The following is a 17,359-nucleotide window of genomic DNA, read 5'->3' on the forward strand; positions in this document are numbered from 1 at the left end:
AATAGCAGTTAAGACTCCAGATACCAGGAAGCATATGATTGTAATATAGACACAAACAGAAAGACTGGAAAACTTACCAAAGCCACAGAAATCCCATTTTTTCCAAATACAGGAAAATCTGCATCTACAACTAACTTGTGAATTATTTCCTGAATCTTGTTGCCACAGGAATACAGATATCTAAATCAGATATAATTTGTTTATGTTCAGGAGAGCTGATATCTCTAGAAGTGAGCCTTCAGCAGAAGGCTTTTATTTGATGGTTCCCGTTAATTTGCTGGGGGAGCTTTCTGGAGACAGAAGAAAGGACTATTCTGTTTATAGTGTACCTTAGGTTAACAGTTAAAGGTTGGGACATGGGATTAGGATTTGAAATTATTAGAAATTCCACCTGAGTAATTTTAGTTCTCTGAGAGATTCATTATGTTGTGGTAGGATTTATGGCAGAAATAATGGCATGTGTATCTACCAGGAAGCACAGAGGCTCAAGGAATTTTTGCTTGTTTGGGAGTCCACTACTTCTGATAAGCAAAACGACTGAGAATACTCAAGATACGCTCAGCGGATGGCCTTGAAATTGTAAAACTTCTTTTTTTAAGGATTTTAAAAATTTATTTGAGAGAGCATGAGCAGGAGGAGGAGCAGAGGGAGAAGCACGCTCTCTGCTGAGCAGGGAACCCAATGCAGGCCTCAATCCCTGGAACTCTGATAATGACCTGAGCTGAAGGCAGAGGCTTAGCCAACTAAGCCACCCAGGCACCCCAGTCTTGAAATTGTTAAAAAAAAAAAAACCAAACAAACAAAAAACCCCACAACTTGCTCATTTGAAACATTTCATTATATTTATTTCAAATTTTGTGCTTGGGCAAGGGAGAAACTTCATATGGAATGTGGCTTTTGTTAAAAGAAGAGGCAAGGTATATAGAATTTTAGAGGGGGCTAGAATAGCTTTTAGAAGTGCTTTTAGTTCTCAAAGCAAAGTTGCGCTAATTGCTGATTGAGTTCTTTTTCTATTTATTTATTTGACAGAGAGAGACACAGCGAGAGACGAACACAAGCAGAGGGAGAGGGAGAAGCAGGCTTCCCGCTGAGCAGGGAGCCTGATGTGGGGCTGGATCCCAGGACCCTAGGATCTTGACCTGAGCTGATGGCAGCTCAGACTGAGCCACCCAGGTGTCCCAAGAGTTAGTTTTCTAAGACCATCTTCTTCTCATGTATCCTAGATCCCATTCAAAGACAAGCATAGAAATTGGCCTTACCATTGTTCAGTTTATTTATAACTAGAGGGGAGAGGCAGAATTAATATCAGGGTGGTGAGGAGACCTTGAAATCACATTAGATGGTGGCCATAGGCAGAACTAGAATGTTTGGCCAAAAGGAAAGAAAAATCAGGTGGGATACGTAACAGTACCCAAATATTTGAAAGACTGTCATACAGAAAAATCATTAGTCATAATCCGTGTGCCTCCAGAGGGCAGCTGTGGACTGAATAGGTAGCAGTTTTAGGTTCAGCATTAGGAAGAGCTTTCTATACATTATAAACTGATGTATTATATCAAGTAGGGGATTTTTTTCATGAGTGGAGCTGTGAAAGTAGAGGCAGAATGATCAGGAGTTTAAAGTACTATGAAGTAGATTTTGTTATCTCTGGCAAGAATTGACCATACTGGAGAGTCTTAAGTTTTCCTGGTATAGTTCTAAGTTCCAGGACCGTGAATTTTAGAAGCATACTTCTTGTTTGGGATTAAGACTTGATTTCTGGATATTCAGTAATAATTTTAGGTCTTTCTTTGTGCTACCTGTTAGGCATTCAGAGATCAGTCATGGTGTCTTGCACTCAGATAGCTCATATTTATAAATGAAAAGATTCTTGCACTTTCAGTTTTTGAGGAGCTGGTGTGTCATTTGATTATTTTTAGGATTCACAATTCCAAAAAATCAGTTTTGAGATTTACTTTCCTTCTGGATACTGAAATTATTTTTCTTTTCTTTTTATTCTTAGCAATGTCTCAGGCTGTGCAGACAAACGGAACTCAACCATTAAGCAAAACATGGGAACTCAGTTTATATGAATTACAACGAACACCTCAGGTAATGAAGACTAAGATAAATTTGGGGGAAATATAACACATGTGGAAACTGGGATACATTTTTAGAAAATGAAAGCTTGAAAGAACAAAATGATAATAATGAACTTATATATAGGTAGTCTTGTGTATGTTTGGTTTACACTTCATTCATTGATTCAACAAATAATGTCAGTGTATACTCTATACCAGGTCTTACACTAGGCACTAGGTGAAGTGAATAAAATAGATGAGGTGCGAGCTTATGGGATTTAGAGACATTAAATGAATAAATCCACAGAAGTACACATTTGAGAAGTGTAAACGGGAAAAGTGCTCAGTGCTATAACAATGGGAGGGGGCACTAGAGAGATTAAGAAGGGAAAGATGGGAAAGACTGGGGGAGAAGCAAGTTTGAAGGAGATAAACATGCTTAAACTGAACTCATTTTCAGATGCCTGTTAGGCAGGCAGAAATGTTAACCTAGGGGTCTGTACGAAATATAAAATTTTGGGGGGTGTCAGCACATTTTAAGCAATGAAAATAGGATAAGATCACCTAGAGAGAGAGAGATAAGCAGAGGGGCCCAGAATTTCATCCAAGGAGCTTCAACGTTTAGAAATAAAGGAAAAAATGGAAAAGAAGCTGGCAGAGGTGACTGAGAAGGAATAGGCAAAGTAAAGAAAAAGAGGAGATGGAGAGAGGACCAAACTCTAAGAGGAGGCATCTTAAAGAGGGAGGGTGTAGTTACTGTGTTCAACACTACTGAGAGGATGAGTAAGGTGAGGATTACAGAAGTACACGTTGTATGTGGCAGTGTGTACTTCATGACCTTGGCAGAAGTAAATTCACTTGAATCGATTGTGCTGTGTTGAAGGGGGAAAAAAGAAAATGTGTAGGTAATTTTTCAGAGAAGTTTCATTCTGTAGAGAAGCAGAGAAATGGGAGTAGAAACTGGAGGGAAACATGGAATTGGGAAGTTTTAAAATTTTGTTTATAAGATGGGAGATAAGAGGTGCACCAAGGACATCCCCGTGGCCCGCATGGCTTTCAGGTGTATCGGTCAGATTTCACTAGACAGCAGCCCCATGCAGATACTACTTACTCTAGGCTGATCTAGTGGAGAGTCCAGAGACTGCTGAAGCCTGAGAGCAAATAAAGTAATCAAAAGGATATACTTGAAAAGGGAGGAAGGAAGGTACTTTTGATAGAAAGAGGCATATTTTCTCTTTGTAGCAAGAAAGAAAATGATTTATAAAAAGGTCCGAAAATGAGAGAACTCAGCAGTGAAATTTGAGGTAAGGTAAACTTTTGAATGTTCAGATGTAGGAAGTTCTGCAGATAGAAGAAAAGGTGTGAAATAGCGTGGAAAAAACAAGTTTGTTACAAGAGAAACTTATTGCTGAGGGTGTTGAACACCAGTTTGAGACTTGTGAAATTTTTAGTGATACCAGTCTGGTTGACTCCCCCCCCTGCTTTTTCTGCCACAGTGCTAGACACCTGCACAGGTACATAGATCAAGAACGTGGATGGTCGAGTTTATCCTGGGCTGGGATTTTGCTAGGCAAGTTTTAAAGAGGAAAAGGACAGACTCGGTTACTAGCTGAGTCATTGTCATACTCTGATAATTTTCTCATTTGTGAAATGGAAGTTTTAATTCCTGAATCAAAAGTTTGTGTGTATTGAATTAGGTAAAAAACACTGAAAGTGCTTTCTATAGAGAGGTTGAGACATAATAAGACATTCAAAAATAGTGGTAGTTATTGTAAATGTAAAGGTACTTTACTTGAGTCCTTTGTGGACAGTATCTTAATGGACAGTAGTTTCTGTGTCTTTCCCTGTAGAGGAAACACAAGTGTGGTAAGCCAGTGAAAATAGGAAGTAACATATGGGAAGCCTTTTATTTCTACCTGCACCTTCCTCTTCAGGAGCCACCTATTAGACATCTTTCCTCAATCTAAAGGAGCCAGGATTGGTAACTTTAGAGCTAGATAATTTGTGCTCAGTGCCACCTTGTGGGAAAGGTGGGTAATGGTGAAGAAAGCAGGAGTCATCTCTGCCTTTGGGAGATGTGCTGGAACTCCAAATGCATTTTTGCACTGAAACATTTTTACACATAACAGTTAGAAATACTAATACTGGTACTGTGGATTAAATTAGTTTGTAGGTTAGCCTGAGAACCTGACCACTTTGTATAAAACTGCTTCTGTGGATCAAGACTTAAGGTTCAAGAAGTGCTTTCAAAATGAAACCCTGTTAAACTGTGTGTAAATTAGAAATACTTGTATTGGAATCTTAAAATATTTAAATGGATGGCATGAAATATATATCAAAATGGTAGAATTTTGGAGATAGAAGAATTAAAGTTTATTTTGCTTTACCTTCCTCATTTTGAAGGTAAGAAGACAGTGTTAAATTATTATTTAGAGTCATGTTAATATGGCTGGAACTAGAACGTAAGGCATCTGATTCTAAATTCAGTGTTTTTTTTTTTTATGTTACTTGGCTTTTCAACACATTATAATGTTATTTTTTAGCGTTAAAATAATTGGTGGGGTTGGTGTGTTGGGGAAGATTATGATAAAACTGAGTTGATAGTGGTGGTGGCTGGGTGATGGGCACATAGTTGATTTTTGTCATTTTCTGTTCTTTTGTTATGTTTGAACTTGTCCATAATAAAAAAAAATAGGTAGCATTTAATTTTAAAGTGACTCTTCTATAGGAGGCAATAACGGATGGCTTGGAAATTGTGGTTTCACCTCGAAGTCTACACAGTGAATTAATGTGTCCAATTTGTTTGGATATGTTGAAAAACACCATGACGACAAAGGAGTGTTTACATCGTTTTTGTGCAGACTGCATTATCACAGCCCTCAGAAGTGGGTATGTTGAAATGAGTTATACTAGGTATTTAATTATACCAACATGGTGCTTACATGGGTTTTGAGAAATACGAAGTATTCATTTGAGAATTGGAAATTTTTCTAAATCTAAGTTTTAATTATTGGAGAATCTTTGTTTTGAAATAGTTGGTTTTATACAGTTTAAAAAGCTTTATAGCATGAGTATTTGAGGAAATTACAAAGCATGAAACAATGGTTCTTCCACTTCTAAATTATATAAAAAGTATCTTTATGAATGCTATTTTAATAAAAGAATCGATAACATAAATTAATATGCATTAGTGATTAAATTTTCCTTGTAGGGCATGGATAGCAAGGAAAATTTAAATTAGCAAGGAATAGATTTTTATTTCTAAAATGATTATGTTTGAATTATCATTGGAAAGTAATAGAATTTTTGCCTGTTGGCAAATACTGCCTGAAGTTCCCCAAATCTTGCTTACTCTCAAATCAGATTTTCAGAGAAATTCAGATTAATCAGTTTAAATTTCTGTGACTGAGTAAAGGTATTAGAATAGAGATAACTATCCAGAAGTTGGATGTTTTTGTCCTTAGCTCAAAGATACTGACATTGTTTACATTTTCTTTTCCCTCTTTTTATTTAGCAATAAAGAATGTCCTACCTGTCGGAAAAAGCTAGTTTCTAAAAGATCACTAAGGCCAGACCCAAACTTTGATGCGCTTATCAGCAAAATTTATCCAAGTCGTGATGAGTATGAAGCTCATCAAGAGAGAGTATTAGCCAGGATCAACAAGCACAATAATCAGCAAGCACTCAGTCACAGCATTGAGGAAGGACTGAAGATACAGGCCATGAACAGGTACATGGGAAAGAAGGCCAGTGATGGTGGCCATTTTTCTGAATACTTTTATTAAAGTATTGAATTGACTTAGGAGCCTCCACTTTGAAAAAGATACAACGTAACAATAAATAGAAGTTCTGCATGATTTCCTTTCCATGCAGGCATAATATATACCTCCAGGCGTTAATAGGGTTTTTGGTTTACAATACTATTCTCTGTTGTACCCACTTCCCCCTCCAATTACTATTTCTTTTCTTTTATTTCGATAGCAAAACTGCTTGAAAAAGTCGTGCTCACTATCTCCAGTTCTTCTCCCATTCTGTTTTGAACCCCCTGTATTCAGGCTTTTTTCCCCTCCCCTACCTCCATATCACTTTATCAAATTTTCCTTTGACCTCCAAATTGCAAAATTTAATTACTGATTCTCAGACTTCATTTTCCTGTCTTCCTCAGCAGCATTTGACACTTAATTTCTCTTTGAATGGTTTTCTTCACTTGGCTTTCAGGAGACAATATTCTCCTGGTTCCTTTTGTATAAAGTGGCTTATTCCTTAACTCAAATTTAACATGTCCAATACTGAACTTTTTATTCTTACCCCCTACTCCTCTTCATTCTTGTTCATTTCAGTTGATGGCAACTGTCATTCCACTTCCTTTAGCCAAAAACTTTGGAGTTACCCGTAACATTTTTCTCACATTGTATATCCCAACCTGTGAATAAATATATATTTAACTTTTTCCATAATATATCCATAATACATCCACATTGGTCCACCGTCTTTGATTTGAAGTATTGAAATAGCCTCCTAATTGGTCTTTTTATTTTCCGTGCTTTTCCTTACAGAGTCTGTTCTCAGCACATCAGCAGGAGTGATTCTGTTAAATTGAAAGTCAGATCATGGTTCTCCTTTGCTTTGAAGCCTCTTATATCTATCTTCTCTTCGCTTTCAGGTTAAATGACCTTAATGATGGCTTTCAGCACCCTGCATAATCTGGCCACTTTCTTACCCTCATTGTAGTTTCCTTTCTGATACTTCCTAATATATTCAGGCCTCAGTGAGAGGCATTGTTTTCCAAAGTAAGAGATGCCAGTAAAGCCCCATCCCAGTTTAGTGTTTCTCACCTTGGCTGAACATCAGAATCACAGAAAGTTTTAAAATTTTAGGACCTCCAGTATCATCCCAAACCAAACAAATCAGAATCTTTGATTGAGTTCCAGGCATTGCTATTTTTAAGGTTTGGAAGTAGTTTTGAAGATGTGCTACATTGTAACTATATTAAACTGACCTATAACTTTGTTGAGCAAAGTAAAATAAAGTATTAAGTGTTGAGTGTATTTATTTTGAAAGAGTTATGCATTTCTAAGAGGTTGAGGGACTTTAATGGTGCTCATTTTAGATACCATTTTAAGCAGGACAAAGAGTCCCCTTTGCAAAATCTTTTATAGATAGTCCTTTGATTTTGCTTGAACGTTTCTAATGGTGGGCGTATGTGATAGAAGCTCCTTTCGTTTGTTCACAACTTTATTATAGTTTTCTTGCTGATCTTCTGATTTCCGAAGCATGGTTTTGTCTCAGGCCGTTTATACTTATTATTCTCTCTTTAAGGAACCTTCCTCCAGATAATCCACATGGCACACTCTTTCTTCAGATGTCTGCTAAGTTCCCATCTTCTACCTCAGGACCCCAACCATCTTACCCTCCCTTCTTCATTTTTCTCCACAGAACTTATTCTCTTGAGATGTATGTGTTACCTGCTACATAGAACAATATAAGCCCTTAGAGGGCAGAGAGACTGTCAGTATTTCTGATTGTTATAATTGCAGTGCGTAGAACAATGCTTGGCTTCAGATAGCTGCTCAGTAAATATTTCTGAATGTATGAATTTTTTGAAGTTCTATTATATTGAATTAAAATTAGTTTCTTATGTGTAGCAATCTTGATCTGTGTCAAAATATTTATGTTGGATTCTTTACTTATTTCAGATTCTGCTTCTTTCTACTAGTTCTTTAAATAGTAGAAGCTAATTTTTTTTTTTTTTAAGATTTTATGTATTTATTTGTCAGAGAGCGAGAGAGTGTGTACAAGCAGGGGAAGCAGCAGGCAGAGGGAGAAGCAGGCTCCCTGCCAGGCAAGGGTAGAAGCTAAATATTGACATTCCTAATTACTGTTATTATTCCTCAAATGACTTTTAAGTTTGATGGTGTAGGTCTTGAAATGCTACCTCTAGAATGGTATGGAGTATTATACATATGATTTGATAAATGCAAGATATAATAAGCTATTAATCTCTATTATGAACATTATTTTAAGAATGATGCCTAAAATAAATTGACCTAGGTCTGTCAACCTCACACTTTTTTGGAAAGAAGTTTGGGAGCCTGGGTGGCTCAGTTGGTTGGACGACTGCCTTCGGCCCAGGTCATGATCCTGGAGTCCCGGGATCCAGTCCCGCATCGGGCTCCCAGCTCCACAGGGAGTCTGCTTCTCCCTCTGACCTTCTCCTCACTCATGCTCTCTCTCACTGTCTCTCTCTCAAGTAGATAAATAAAATCTTTAAAATAAATAAATAAATAAATACATACATACATACATTAAGACAAGTAACCCTGTTAGCTTACTTTATAATCAACTGAAACAACTTTGCTTTTGCTTTAGTTGTAGATTTTAGGAAATATTTAAGTGTGGTCTTTATATTTTCACTGTTGTATTTTTCTTTTTCATAATTTTGGCCTGTTCATGTCATATATATGTATTTTAAATTGTGATAAAAAAGATATAATGTAAAATTTACCATCTCACCCATTTCTAAGAGTACAGTTCAGTATTATGAATACATTCACATTAATGTATAACCAATTTTCAGAAATTTCTTCATCTTATAAAACCAAAACTCTGTACCTATTAAACAACTCATTTCATCATCTCTTGGCGACCACCATTCTACTTTCTGTTTTGATGAATTTGACTACTTTAAATACCTCATATACATGGAATTGTGACTGGCTTATTTCACTTTTCGTTAAGATTTTATTTATTTATTTGACAGACAAAGATCACAAGTAGGCAGAGAGGCAGGCAGAGTGTTCTGGGGGAGGGGGGAAGCAGGCTCCCCGCCTAGCAGAGAGCCTGATGCAGGGCTCCATCCCAGGGTCCTGAGATCATGACCTGAGCCAAAGGCAGAGGCTGAGCCACGCAGGTGCCCCTTATTTCACATTTTTAAGACTAATATTTCACTATCTGTTTCACTATCTGTTTATCTTTTTGGATCATAGTTTTGTCATTTGATATGTTAATGATCCCCACTTAATTTTGAAATGATATATAGATTTCATAAACAGTATTTTGTGTTTTTGTTGTTTAAAAAAAAAAAAAATTACAGGTTCTTGAGCATGTTTCCTAAGCAGTGGGCTATGATTTGCTTGTACTGGCAGTAAACAAGTAATAATGATACTATCTTAGAAGTGCAGGTCATTTCTCATATTTCTTTCATATACAGGTAGAGAGGGGGGCAGTGTGGTAGAATGTGCATCACATCTTAGCTCTAGTTCTGGTACTTCTACTAGCTTATAACCATAGAGCTTTGAACTTCACTTTCATTGGTTTTCTCAACTATAAAATGACGATAGATAATGTTAACTACCGTGATGATCGTTTTGGAACCATTGTTTTGATGAGTAAGACAGATCTGTATACAAAGCACCTTGCCCAGTTATTGGTGTTTTTTTTGTTTCTGTTTTTGAGCTTGTTAGACTGCTTCTGTATCCATGCTTGTGATTTAGCTGTATCTCATTTTTCTCACCAGCATAATTTTATATTGCATTAGCAGACTTTGAGTGAGGTTGGCAGGGAGGGACTGCTTAACGTTCTCTTAAATCTTGTTTCCATAAGAACCTTTAATTAAAGAGGCATGAATATCTTCCTTTAGAACTTTTACATTTTCATTTCGGAATCATGTCTTTGTTTAGATTTAAAATCTCATAACAAAAAAATTTATCTACATGTAAATAATAGAATTCCTATAGTCAACAAAGAAAATTATTTTTGTGACTATAAACAAACATTTGTTTAAGTCATTCAGATATATCCGTGTGAGTAAGGTTCTTTAGAAATTTCTGGGACATGAAGTTTCAAAATAAATGCCATTATCCAGCTTGGAGCAAATTCAGTTATTGAAGACTTTTTTTAGAATTCTAAAGTTCAGTAAACATGTTTCAAAATCAATGCATTCAGAAGGTCCAAATATAAATTTTATGCAACTCCTTATTTTTCCTTCACTAGATTACAGCGAGGCAAGAAACAACAGATCGAAAATGGCAGTGGAGCAGAAGACAATGGTGACAGTTCTCACTGTAGTAATGCTTCCACACACAGTAATCAGGAAGCAGGACCTAGTAACAAACGGACCAAAACATCTGACGATTCCGGGCTTGAGCTTGATAACAACAATGCAACAGTGGCAATTGATCCAGTAATGGATGGTGCTAGTGAAATTGAATTAGTATTCAGGCCTCATCCCACACTAATGGAAAAAGATGATAGTGCACAGACAAGGTAAGTGTTAGCAAGGTTAGCTTCAGATTATTTGAATTCATAATACTTAATTTGGAGTTAAAAGGCAATTTTGTGTAAGAAATAAGGGCAGTATTTGTCATGCCATTGGTTGCCAGGGTTCTTTTGGATGTTCTGGCTGCCTAGATTACAGTTTTCCTTCTTCTTCGTGTGCTTCCTACCCACATTTGTGTATCTAAAAGGAGTGACTCTGGGGCACTTGGGTGGCTCAGTCTGTTAAGGCTCTGCCTTCAGCTCAGGTCATGATGCTGGAGTCCTGGGATTGAGCTCTGTGTTGGTCTCCCTGCCTAGTGGGGAGCCTGCTTCTCCCTCTTCCTCTGCCCCTCCCCCCACTCACTCATGCTTTCTCTCTTTCTCTCATATAAATAAATAAAATCTTAAAAATAAATGAATAAACAAAAGGAGTGAGCCTCCTAGGTAGAGGGGGAAGAAGAGTCCTTTAACTTGTTCAAAGAGTGGTTCAATTATAAACCATGCTTTAAGCAAAAGTCTCAAGATGAGTGCTTCTTGGCTCTGTTTGAAAAACCAGAAAATTGATCACTTCTTAGTATAAAATTTGCTCAGAATTTTATTAGTCCTCTTGCTGCTGTAGATGGTAGAATTCTGCTTCTTGGGGTTGAGGGGTATTTTCTTTCCCACTGCTGCAGTACTCCTTGTATTTATTTGGTTTTTGTCATGTCATATTTACAGATGGTAAGGTAGAGCTTTCATGCTCTTGGAGACAGATGGTGTGTGTGTACTTTCCCCTTTTCTGTACCTTGCAATAAAAAATGTTTAGATAATAGAGGAGTAAATTTTTGGTACTCTTTTATCAGTAATTGAGACATTTACATTTTATTCAGCTTGTTAGAAATGTATTCTATAATTTGAGTATGTTTTTATCATTAGTGTAGAAGTTAAATTATTAATGATTTATTTTTCCAGATACATAAAGACTTCAGGTAATGCCACTGTTGATCACTTATCCAAGTATCTGGCTGTGAGGTTAGCTTTGGAGGAACTTCGAAGCAAAGGAGAATCAAACCAGATGAACCTTGATACAGCCAGTGAGAAGCAGTATACCATTTACATAGCAACAGCCAGTGGGCAGTTCACTGTGAGTATTTAAAAGAATAGGCTGTTGAAACCGGGAGCACATTCACCATCTGAGACTGGCAGGTGTTTTGGTGGGGCCTAATAAAAATGTTTGGGACCCTGAGACCCTGACAAAATGAGAAATTGCAATGGGGTAATTTTGATATCTTTTGGTTGTCCTTTTATGAATAGTATGTGACAAGTTTTATCCTAAGAGTAAAAAAAAAATGGACTTCGATGTTTGTTTCATCTCACTGCTGTGCTTTGAATAGTTTTTTAATTGTTTCTTTTTCTGTTTTAGGTATTAAATGGCTCTTTTTCTCTGGAATTGGTCAGTGAGAAATACTGGAAAGTGAACAAACCCATGGAACTTTATTATGCACCCACAAAGGAGCACAAATGAGCTTTTACTAAAACCAAGTCTGAGAATGAACTTTTTTTATAGCCTATTTCTTTAATATTAAAGATGTAACGTCTTTACTTTTACGGACAGAATATTGGATATGTTGTTCAGTTTTCTTTCTGAGCCAGACTCGTTTACACTATTAGAATCTTTTCCCCTTAATTTAAAATTTCCTTTTTGGAAGGGACTGCAGTTATTCAGGACTTTTTCTTTCCTTTTAAAAATATATCTAAGTTGTATGTTTTCATGAAGTATGGTTCCATTTGGAGCACCCTTTTGACCCAGGAATTTTTCACAGTTCCATCTTCTTAAGTGAAGATTCAGTTGGCTGTCCTTTTCCCTCCCCTCTAAAGTTTTTTTAGGCCTACAGAATGTTAAATAATATGTATTTTGACTTTTTTTCCTGGAGTCTTGTATATTTATAGTTTTCTATATAAGCTGTAGTATCTTCATGAAGACCAAGGCTCAAACTTACTGTGCTTAAAAAACAATTCTCATAGGATTATTATTTTCATGGTATTTTCTTCCATAATATCTCATTTTTTAAAAAAGGTTCTTTATGAACTTAGTGTCCATTGTCATGCAATGTTATTTTTTTTCCATTTTTCCCCTCTAATTTTGGAATTTCTGATCCTGGGAAAGAGAAACAAAATGTCAAGTTCTATGAGAACTTGGTTCATTTACAGATTTCACTGAAGAAAGAAAAATTAAATTGGTCTTGTGTAGTCTTCAAGTGTATATTTAAAGAGGTCTTTTTGTATTAGCTTTACCGTCACTTCAGATCCTTTATTTGTGTTTGATGTTTTTTCCTATTAAAATACCAGAGATATGGAGATATTTTGCACTTTAGCCTTGATGAAAAGTACAAGATATGTTCAAAGCTTCCCTAATTCTTTTCTTCTTGGTAGCCACGTAAGTTTTAAGAATAACATGGCACATAGAACTAACAACTGGAAAAAAAAAGTTTACTTCCGTTTGAAAAGTGTGTTCAGCATTTTGGGTGGCCCTATCACTTTATAAATTTGGTGCTCTGCTAATCACACTCTAGAGAAGCAAGTTAAAGGAGCTTGAGCCCTGCCCTAGTGAAAGATTATTTTGTAGAAGAATGTCAGCAAGTAGGATAAAGTCATTTTGTTCTTAATTTAGTTTTATATTTAGGGACAGTGTTGGGCTTTTAGAGCCAGAAGGCTTTATGACGACAGATCAGAAATAAGATTGACTTGTGTGTTACTTTTCATCACTGTCCTGATTCCAGGTATGTTTCCAGGTTTATAATTATCACAGTATTTACAAAGATTTGAGCATTGAGAAATTAACCTCAAAGGGTTTTTTTTTTTTTTTTTTTGGCCAGCCAGGGTTGAGTAGTCCTCCAGTTCCATTGTAACTAAATAACCTGTCTAGACATTGTAAATATTTATCTGTCATTTTTGACAGATTGGGGCCAGCTTGATGTTTTAAATCTTCAGTCCAATATTATGAAAACTTAAAGGCTCATTAAATTTTTTACTGTCTTACTGAAAATATTTCAAATCTGTTTTTATAGTTTTATTGTGCCATGAAATTTGAAGACCACCAAAAATCAAGGGAAATTTTGTATTCAATTCCTTTTCTGGTGTAATGTTAAGTTGTATAGATTATTAATGCATGTCCACTGCATATAACCCTGGTTTTGTGATATAACTGCTTAGATTTTATTCGTGATATTAGATTAGTGGTTGCATTAAATAACTAAATTCCCATTGTGATTAATTGAAATTTTGTCTTGAAGCAGAAAATTATTTGTGAATATAAGCTTTGTGCTTAGAGTGTATGTGTTTCTCTCTGTTGGTATGGGAGGATGTAAACTCTGTGTCATTAGTGAATTCATTAGATGTGTAATTCTTTGCAAAATATAATAGGTATTTGGTAGAGCGCTGAGTGTAGTTTGTGTGTGTGTGTGTGTGTGTGTGTGTGTGTGGTGGGTGGGTACTCTTTACCACCACCACCAACCAAGGTTTTGTAACTCTTTATCTAAGTAACTTGTATACCCACTCTTTCAGTTGAAGAACAAAAGGCTCACCAAATGAGGTAAGGGCCTTTAAGATACATTATCATTTTAAAATTTATTATAGTAAAATATACATAACCAAATTTATCATTTGATAAATAAGTTGCATTAAGTACATTCACGGTGTTGTGTACATCACTGCTATCTAGTTTCACAACTTGAAATTCATCATCCCAAACAAACTCTGGATTCATTAAACAGTAACTCCCCATTCCTTTCCCCACCCTCATCCCTCAAGCCCTTGGTAACTTTTATTGTTTCTCTCTTTGAAGTTGACTATCTTAGGCACCTTTTATAAGTGGAATCATGTAATATTTGTCCTTTGTGTCTGTCTTATTTCATTTAGCATGTTTTTAAGGTTCATCCATGTTGTATATTTATGTTGTATTTTGTTTATCCATTTATCTTTGGATGGACAAAGATTGATGGACACTTTTTGCTGTTCGAATAATGCTACTTTGTACATTTTTATACAAGTATCTGTTTGAGTCCCTGTTTTATTATTTTTTTTTTAAAGATTTTATTTATTTATTTGACAGAGAGAGATCACAAGTAGGCAGAGAGGCAGGCAGAGAGAGAGAGGAGGAAGCAGGCTCCCCGCTGAGCAGAGAGCCCGATGCGGGACTCGATCCCAGGACCCTGAGATCATGACCTGAGCCGAAGGCAGCGGCTTAACCCACTGAGCCACCCAGGCGCCCTGAGTCCCTGTTTTAAATTCTTTGAGTATATACCTAGAAGCACAGTTGCTGGAATATACAGTAATTCTATGTTTAATTTTTTGAGGAATCCCAAACCATTTTCCCCAGGGCCTGCACGGTTTTATATTCTCACCAGCAGTGTACTAGGATTCCAGTTTCTCCACATTCCCACCAACACTTGGTATTTGTTTGTTTTTTAATAGTTACCCTAATGAAGGTAAAGTGTTATTTCATTGTGGGTTTGATTTACATTTCCCTAAAAGCTTTTGATTCTAATCTTTTCATATGCTTATTGGCTGTTTGTGTATCTTCTGTAGAAAAATGTTCATATCTTGCTCATTTTTAATTGGGTGGTGATTTGTTGAATTGTGGAGTTTTTTAATCTATTATCAGATATACGATGTAGAAATACTTTGTCCCATCCTGTGGGTTGCTTATTTATTCTCTTGGTAGTGTCCTTTGGTGCACAAAATTTCTAATATTTGTGTTGTTTTCATTGTTGCCTATGCTTTTTGTGTCCTGCCTATCCAAGAAAGCATTATCAAATCCAGTGTTAGGAACGTCTTATATATGTTTTCTTCTAAGAGTTTTATTTATAGATTTAGCTATTATATGTAGGTATTTGATCCATTTTGAGTTTTGTGCATGGTAAAAGGAAAGGATTCAGCTTTGTTGTTTGCTTTTGGATATCCAGTTTTTCCAGCACCGTTTGTTGAAAAGACTGCCATTTTTCCATTACATTGTCTTGGCAGTCTTACTTGAGATTAATTGACTGTATATGTGAGGATTTATTTCTGGGCTCTGTATTCCACCTGGCCTATATATATGATTGTCCTCTTGCCAGTACCACACTGTTTTGATTACTGTAGCTTTGTTGTAAGTTTTACATTATAATTTAAAATTCTTCAAACCCTGTGAAGATCATGTTTCCCTTGTACATTTTAGGAAATTGAGGGTCAGGATTCTGATTTAAATATCTAAACATGAAATAATTGAAATGCTAGATAAGAAAAGGTGTCTTTTTTTTTTTTTTTTTTTTAGAAAAAGTGTCTTTTTAAAATCCCCTCACATTTCTACTTAGAAATACTTGCTTTTATAAAAATAAAATAGAAACATAGTTATAAGAAAGGAATATTTGCATGCAGTTGTTGTCACTATAAAAATTACTTCCTTGAGAACACTTCTAAATTAATGGAAGCCTCTGAAAATCTGTTCCATAAAAGTGATGAGAACACTGTGAAAGTTGTCACAATTAAATTTTTCAGAACTCTGAAACTGAAATAAAGGCTTTCAGTAATCTGAATATTTATCAGTAATAAAAACTGTAAGTTCCATAGCAGTAGAGATTGCTCTACCCTTTCCCCCCTACTTCTGGATAGTTTTGAAAAGGAATAGCCTTGCAACTACGGTAGCAGTGAAAAATCTGCAGCCTTAGAACCCCTGGAAGAGGCTTTTAAAGCTCCCTAAAAAGCCCATCCCAGAGAATCATCACTAGTTGACTTGTCTGGTCCTTCACTGAATAGCTCAAGTCCCAGAACTTGTCTTTATTTGATCTATCTCTGCCTGTGTGTACAGAGCTCTATCTACAGCTTGTTTGTTAAAAATAGCTTCAGTTGTTCAGCATTAGCAGTGTTTCGAGGCAGTGATACCAATTGGGACTAAAAAGAAGGTGGCCAAAAAAATAACAGGAAAAGCTGAGGAATGACATGTCTGTGTAGTACTTTGAAAAGCTTCAGCATATTCCTGTGAATATCGAAGGCCGCATGCATGTGCAAGGCCATATGCATCCCAAGGGGGAGAAGAAGTCGTCACTGATTGTACTTGTGGCACAACATGAGCCTCTGCAAGCAGGAAGTGAATACTAAGGTCGAGTTGGGAAAAAACAAACCTACATGTTGTGGGTTGGAGGCCTATCCCAACACGTTTCCAGAGCACTTCAACAAGGGCGAGGGAGTTATGCAGTTGTTTCAAGGCATTTAAGCATTAGCATTAGCTGACCTCTAAATTAATGAAGTAGAATATAGTGATCACACACAGCAAGAATGCAGTGTGTTATAAGAATTAATCCAGGAAGGTCACTCGACCTGCATTGTTTTAAATGTCTAGTTTTCAACACAAATTTACAATATATGTGAAGAAGTAGGAAAGAGTGAAGATACCCAGATGTTGGACTTATTAAACAAAGACTTTAAGTTAGTGTCTAAAAACGTGTCCAAGGAACTAAAAGAAACCATATCTTAATAAGTAGATATGAGAACAAATGAGAATAACAGTAAAGAGGTAGAGATTATAGTTAAACAACCATAGAGAAATTCTGGATTGAAATAATATAGTGAAATAAATTCATAGAAAGAAAATTCATAGAAAGAAAATTCATAGAAAGAAAATTCATAGAAAGAAAAGTCTGGCTGGCTTAATCAGTAAAGCGTGTGACTCTTGATATCAGGTTTGTGAGTTCAAGCCCCTCATTGTGCATAGAGCTTACCTAAAAAAATTAAAAATAGGGGCTAACAGATTTGAACTGGTAGAAATATTCAACAAATGAGAACACAGTCCAATTGAGAGTATCCTATCAGAAAAAGAAGGGGAGAATGCTGCAGAGACCTGTGGGACACCCATCAAATGCATAATGAGAGTCCTAGAAGGAGAGGAAGAAGAGGGGCTCAAAACTCATTAAGAAATAATTGTTAAAAAATTTAAAAATTTGATGAAAAACATCAATCTGCACATCAAAGAAGCTCAACAAATGCTAAATAAGTAAGACTCTTGTAAGCAGCAAGAGGAAAGTAATTAA

The 17,359-nt window shown here is 36.1% G+C and overlaps 1 protein-coding gene across 1 annotated transcript in view; it reads left to right on the forward strand.

Annotated features, from left to right (window-relative positions):
• RNF2 (ring finger protein 2) overlaps positions 1-13,730 on the forward strand; it is a 44,686-nt gene extending 30,956 nt beyond the window's left edge. The window contains exons 2-7 of the mRNA XM_044267289.1: positions 2,003-2,091; positions 4,789-4,949; positions 5,575-5,790; positions 10,053-10,325; positions 11,268-11,439; positions 11,719-13,730. Of these exons, the coding sequence (XP_044123224.1) occupies positions 2,005-2,091; positions 4,789-4,949; positions 5,575-5,790; positions 10,053-10,325; positions 11,268-11,439; positions 11,719-11,820 (1,011 nt within the window). The 5' untranslated portion in view covers positions 2,003-2,004 and the 3' untranslated portion in view covers positions 11,821-13,730. The remainder of the gene's footprint in view (positions 1-2,002; positions 2,092-4,788; positions 4,950-5,574; positions 5,791-10,052; positions 10,326-11,267; positions 11,440-11,718) is intronic.
• The last annotated feature ends 3,629 nt before the right edge of the window (positions 13,731-17,359 follow it).

This window comes from Neovison vison, chromosome 10 (assembly GCF_020171115.1).
Source record: "Neovison vison isolate M4711 chromosome 10, ASM_NN_V1, whole genome shotgun sequence".
Taxonomy (NCBI): domain Eukaryota; kingdom Metazoa; phylum Chordata; class Mammalia; order Carnivora; family Mustelidae; genus Neogale; species Neogale vison.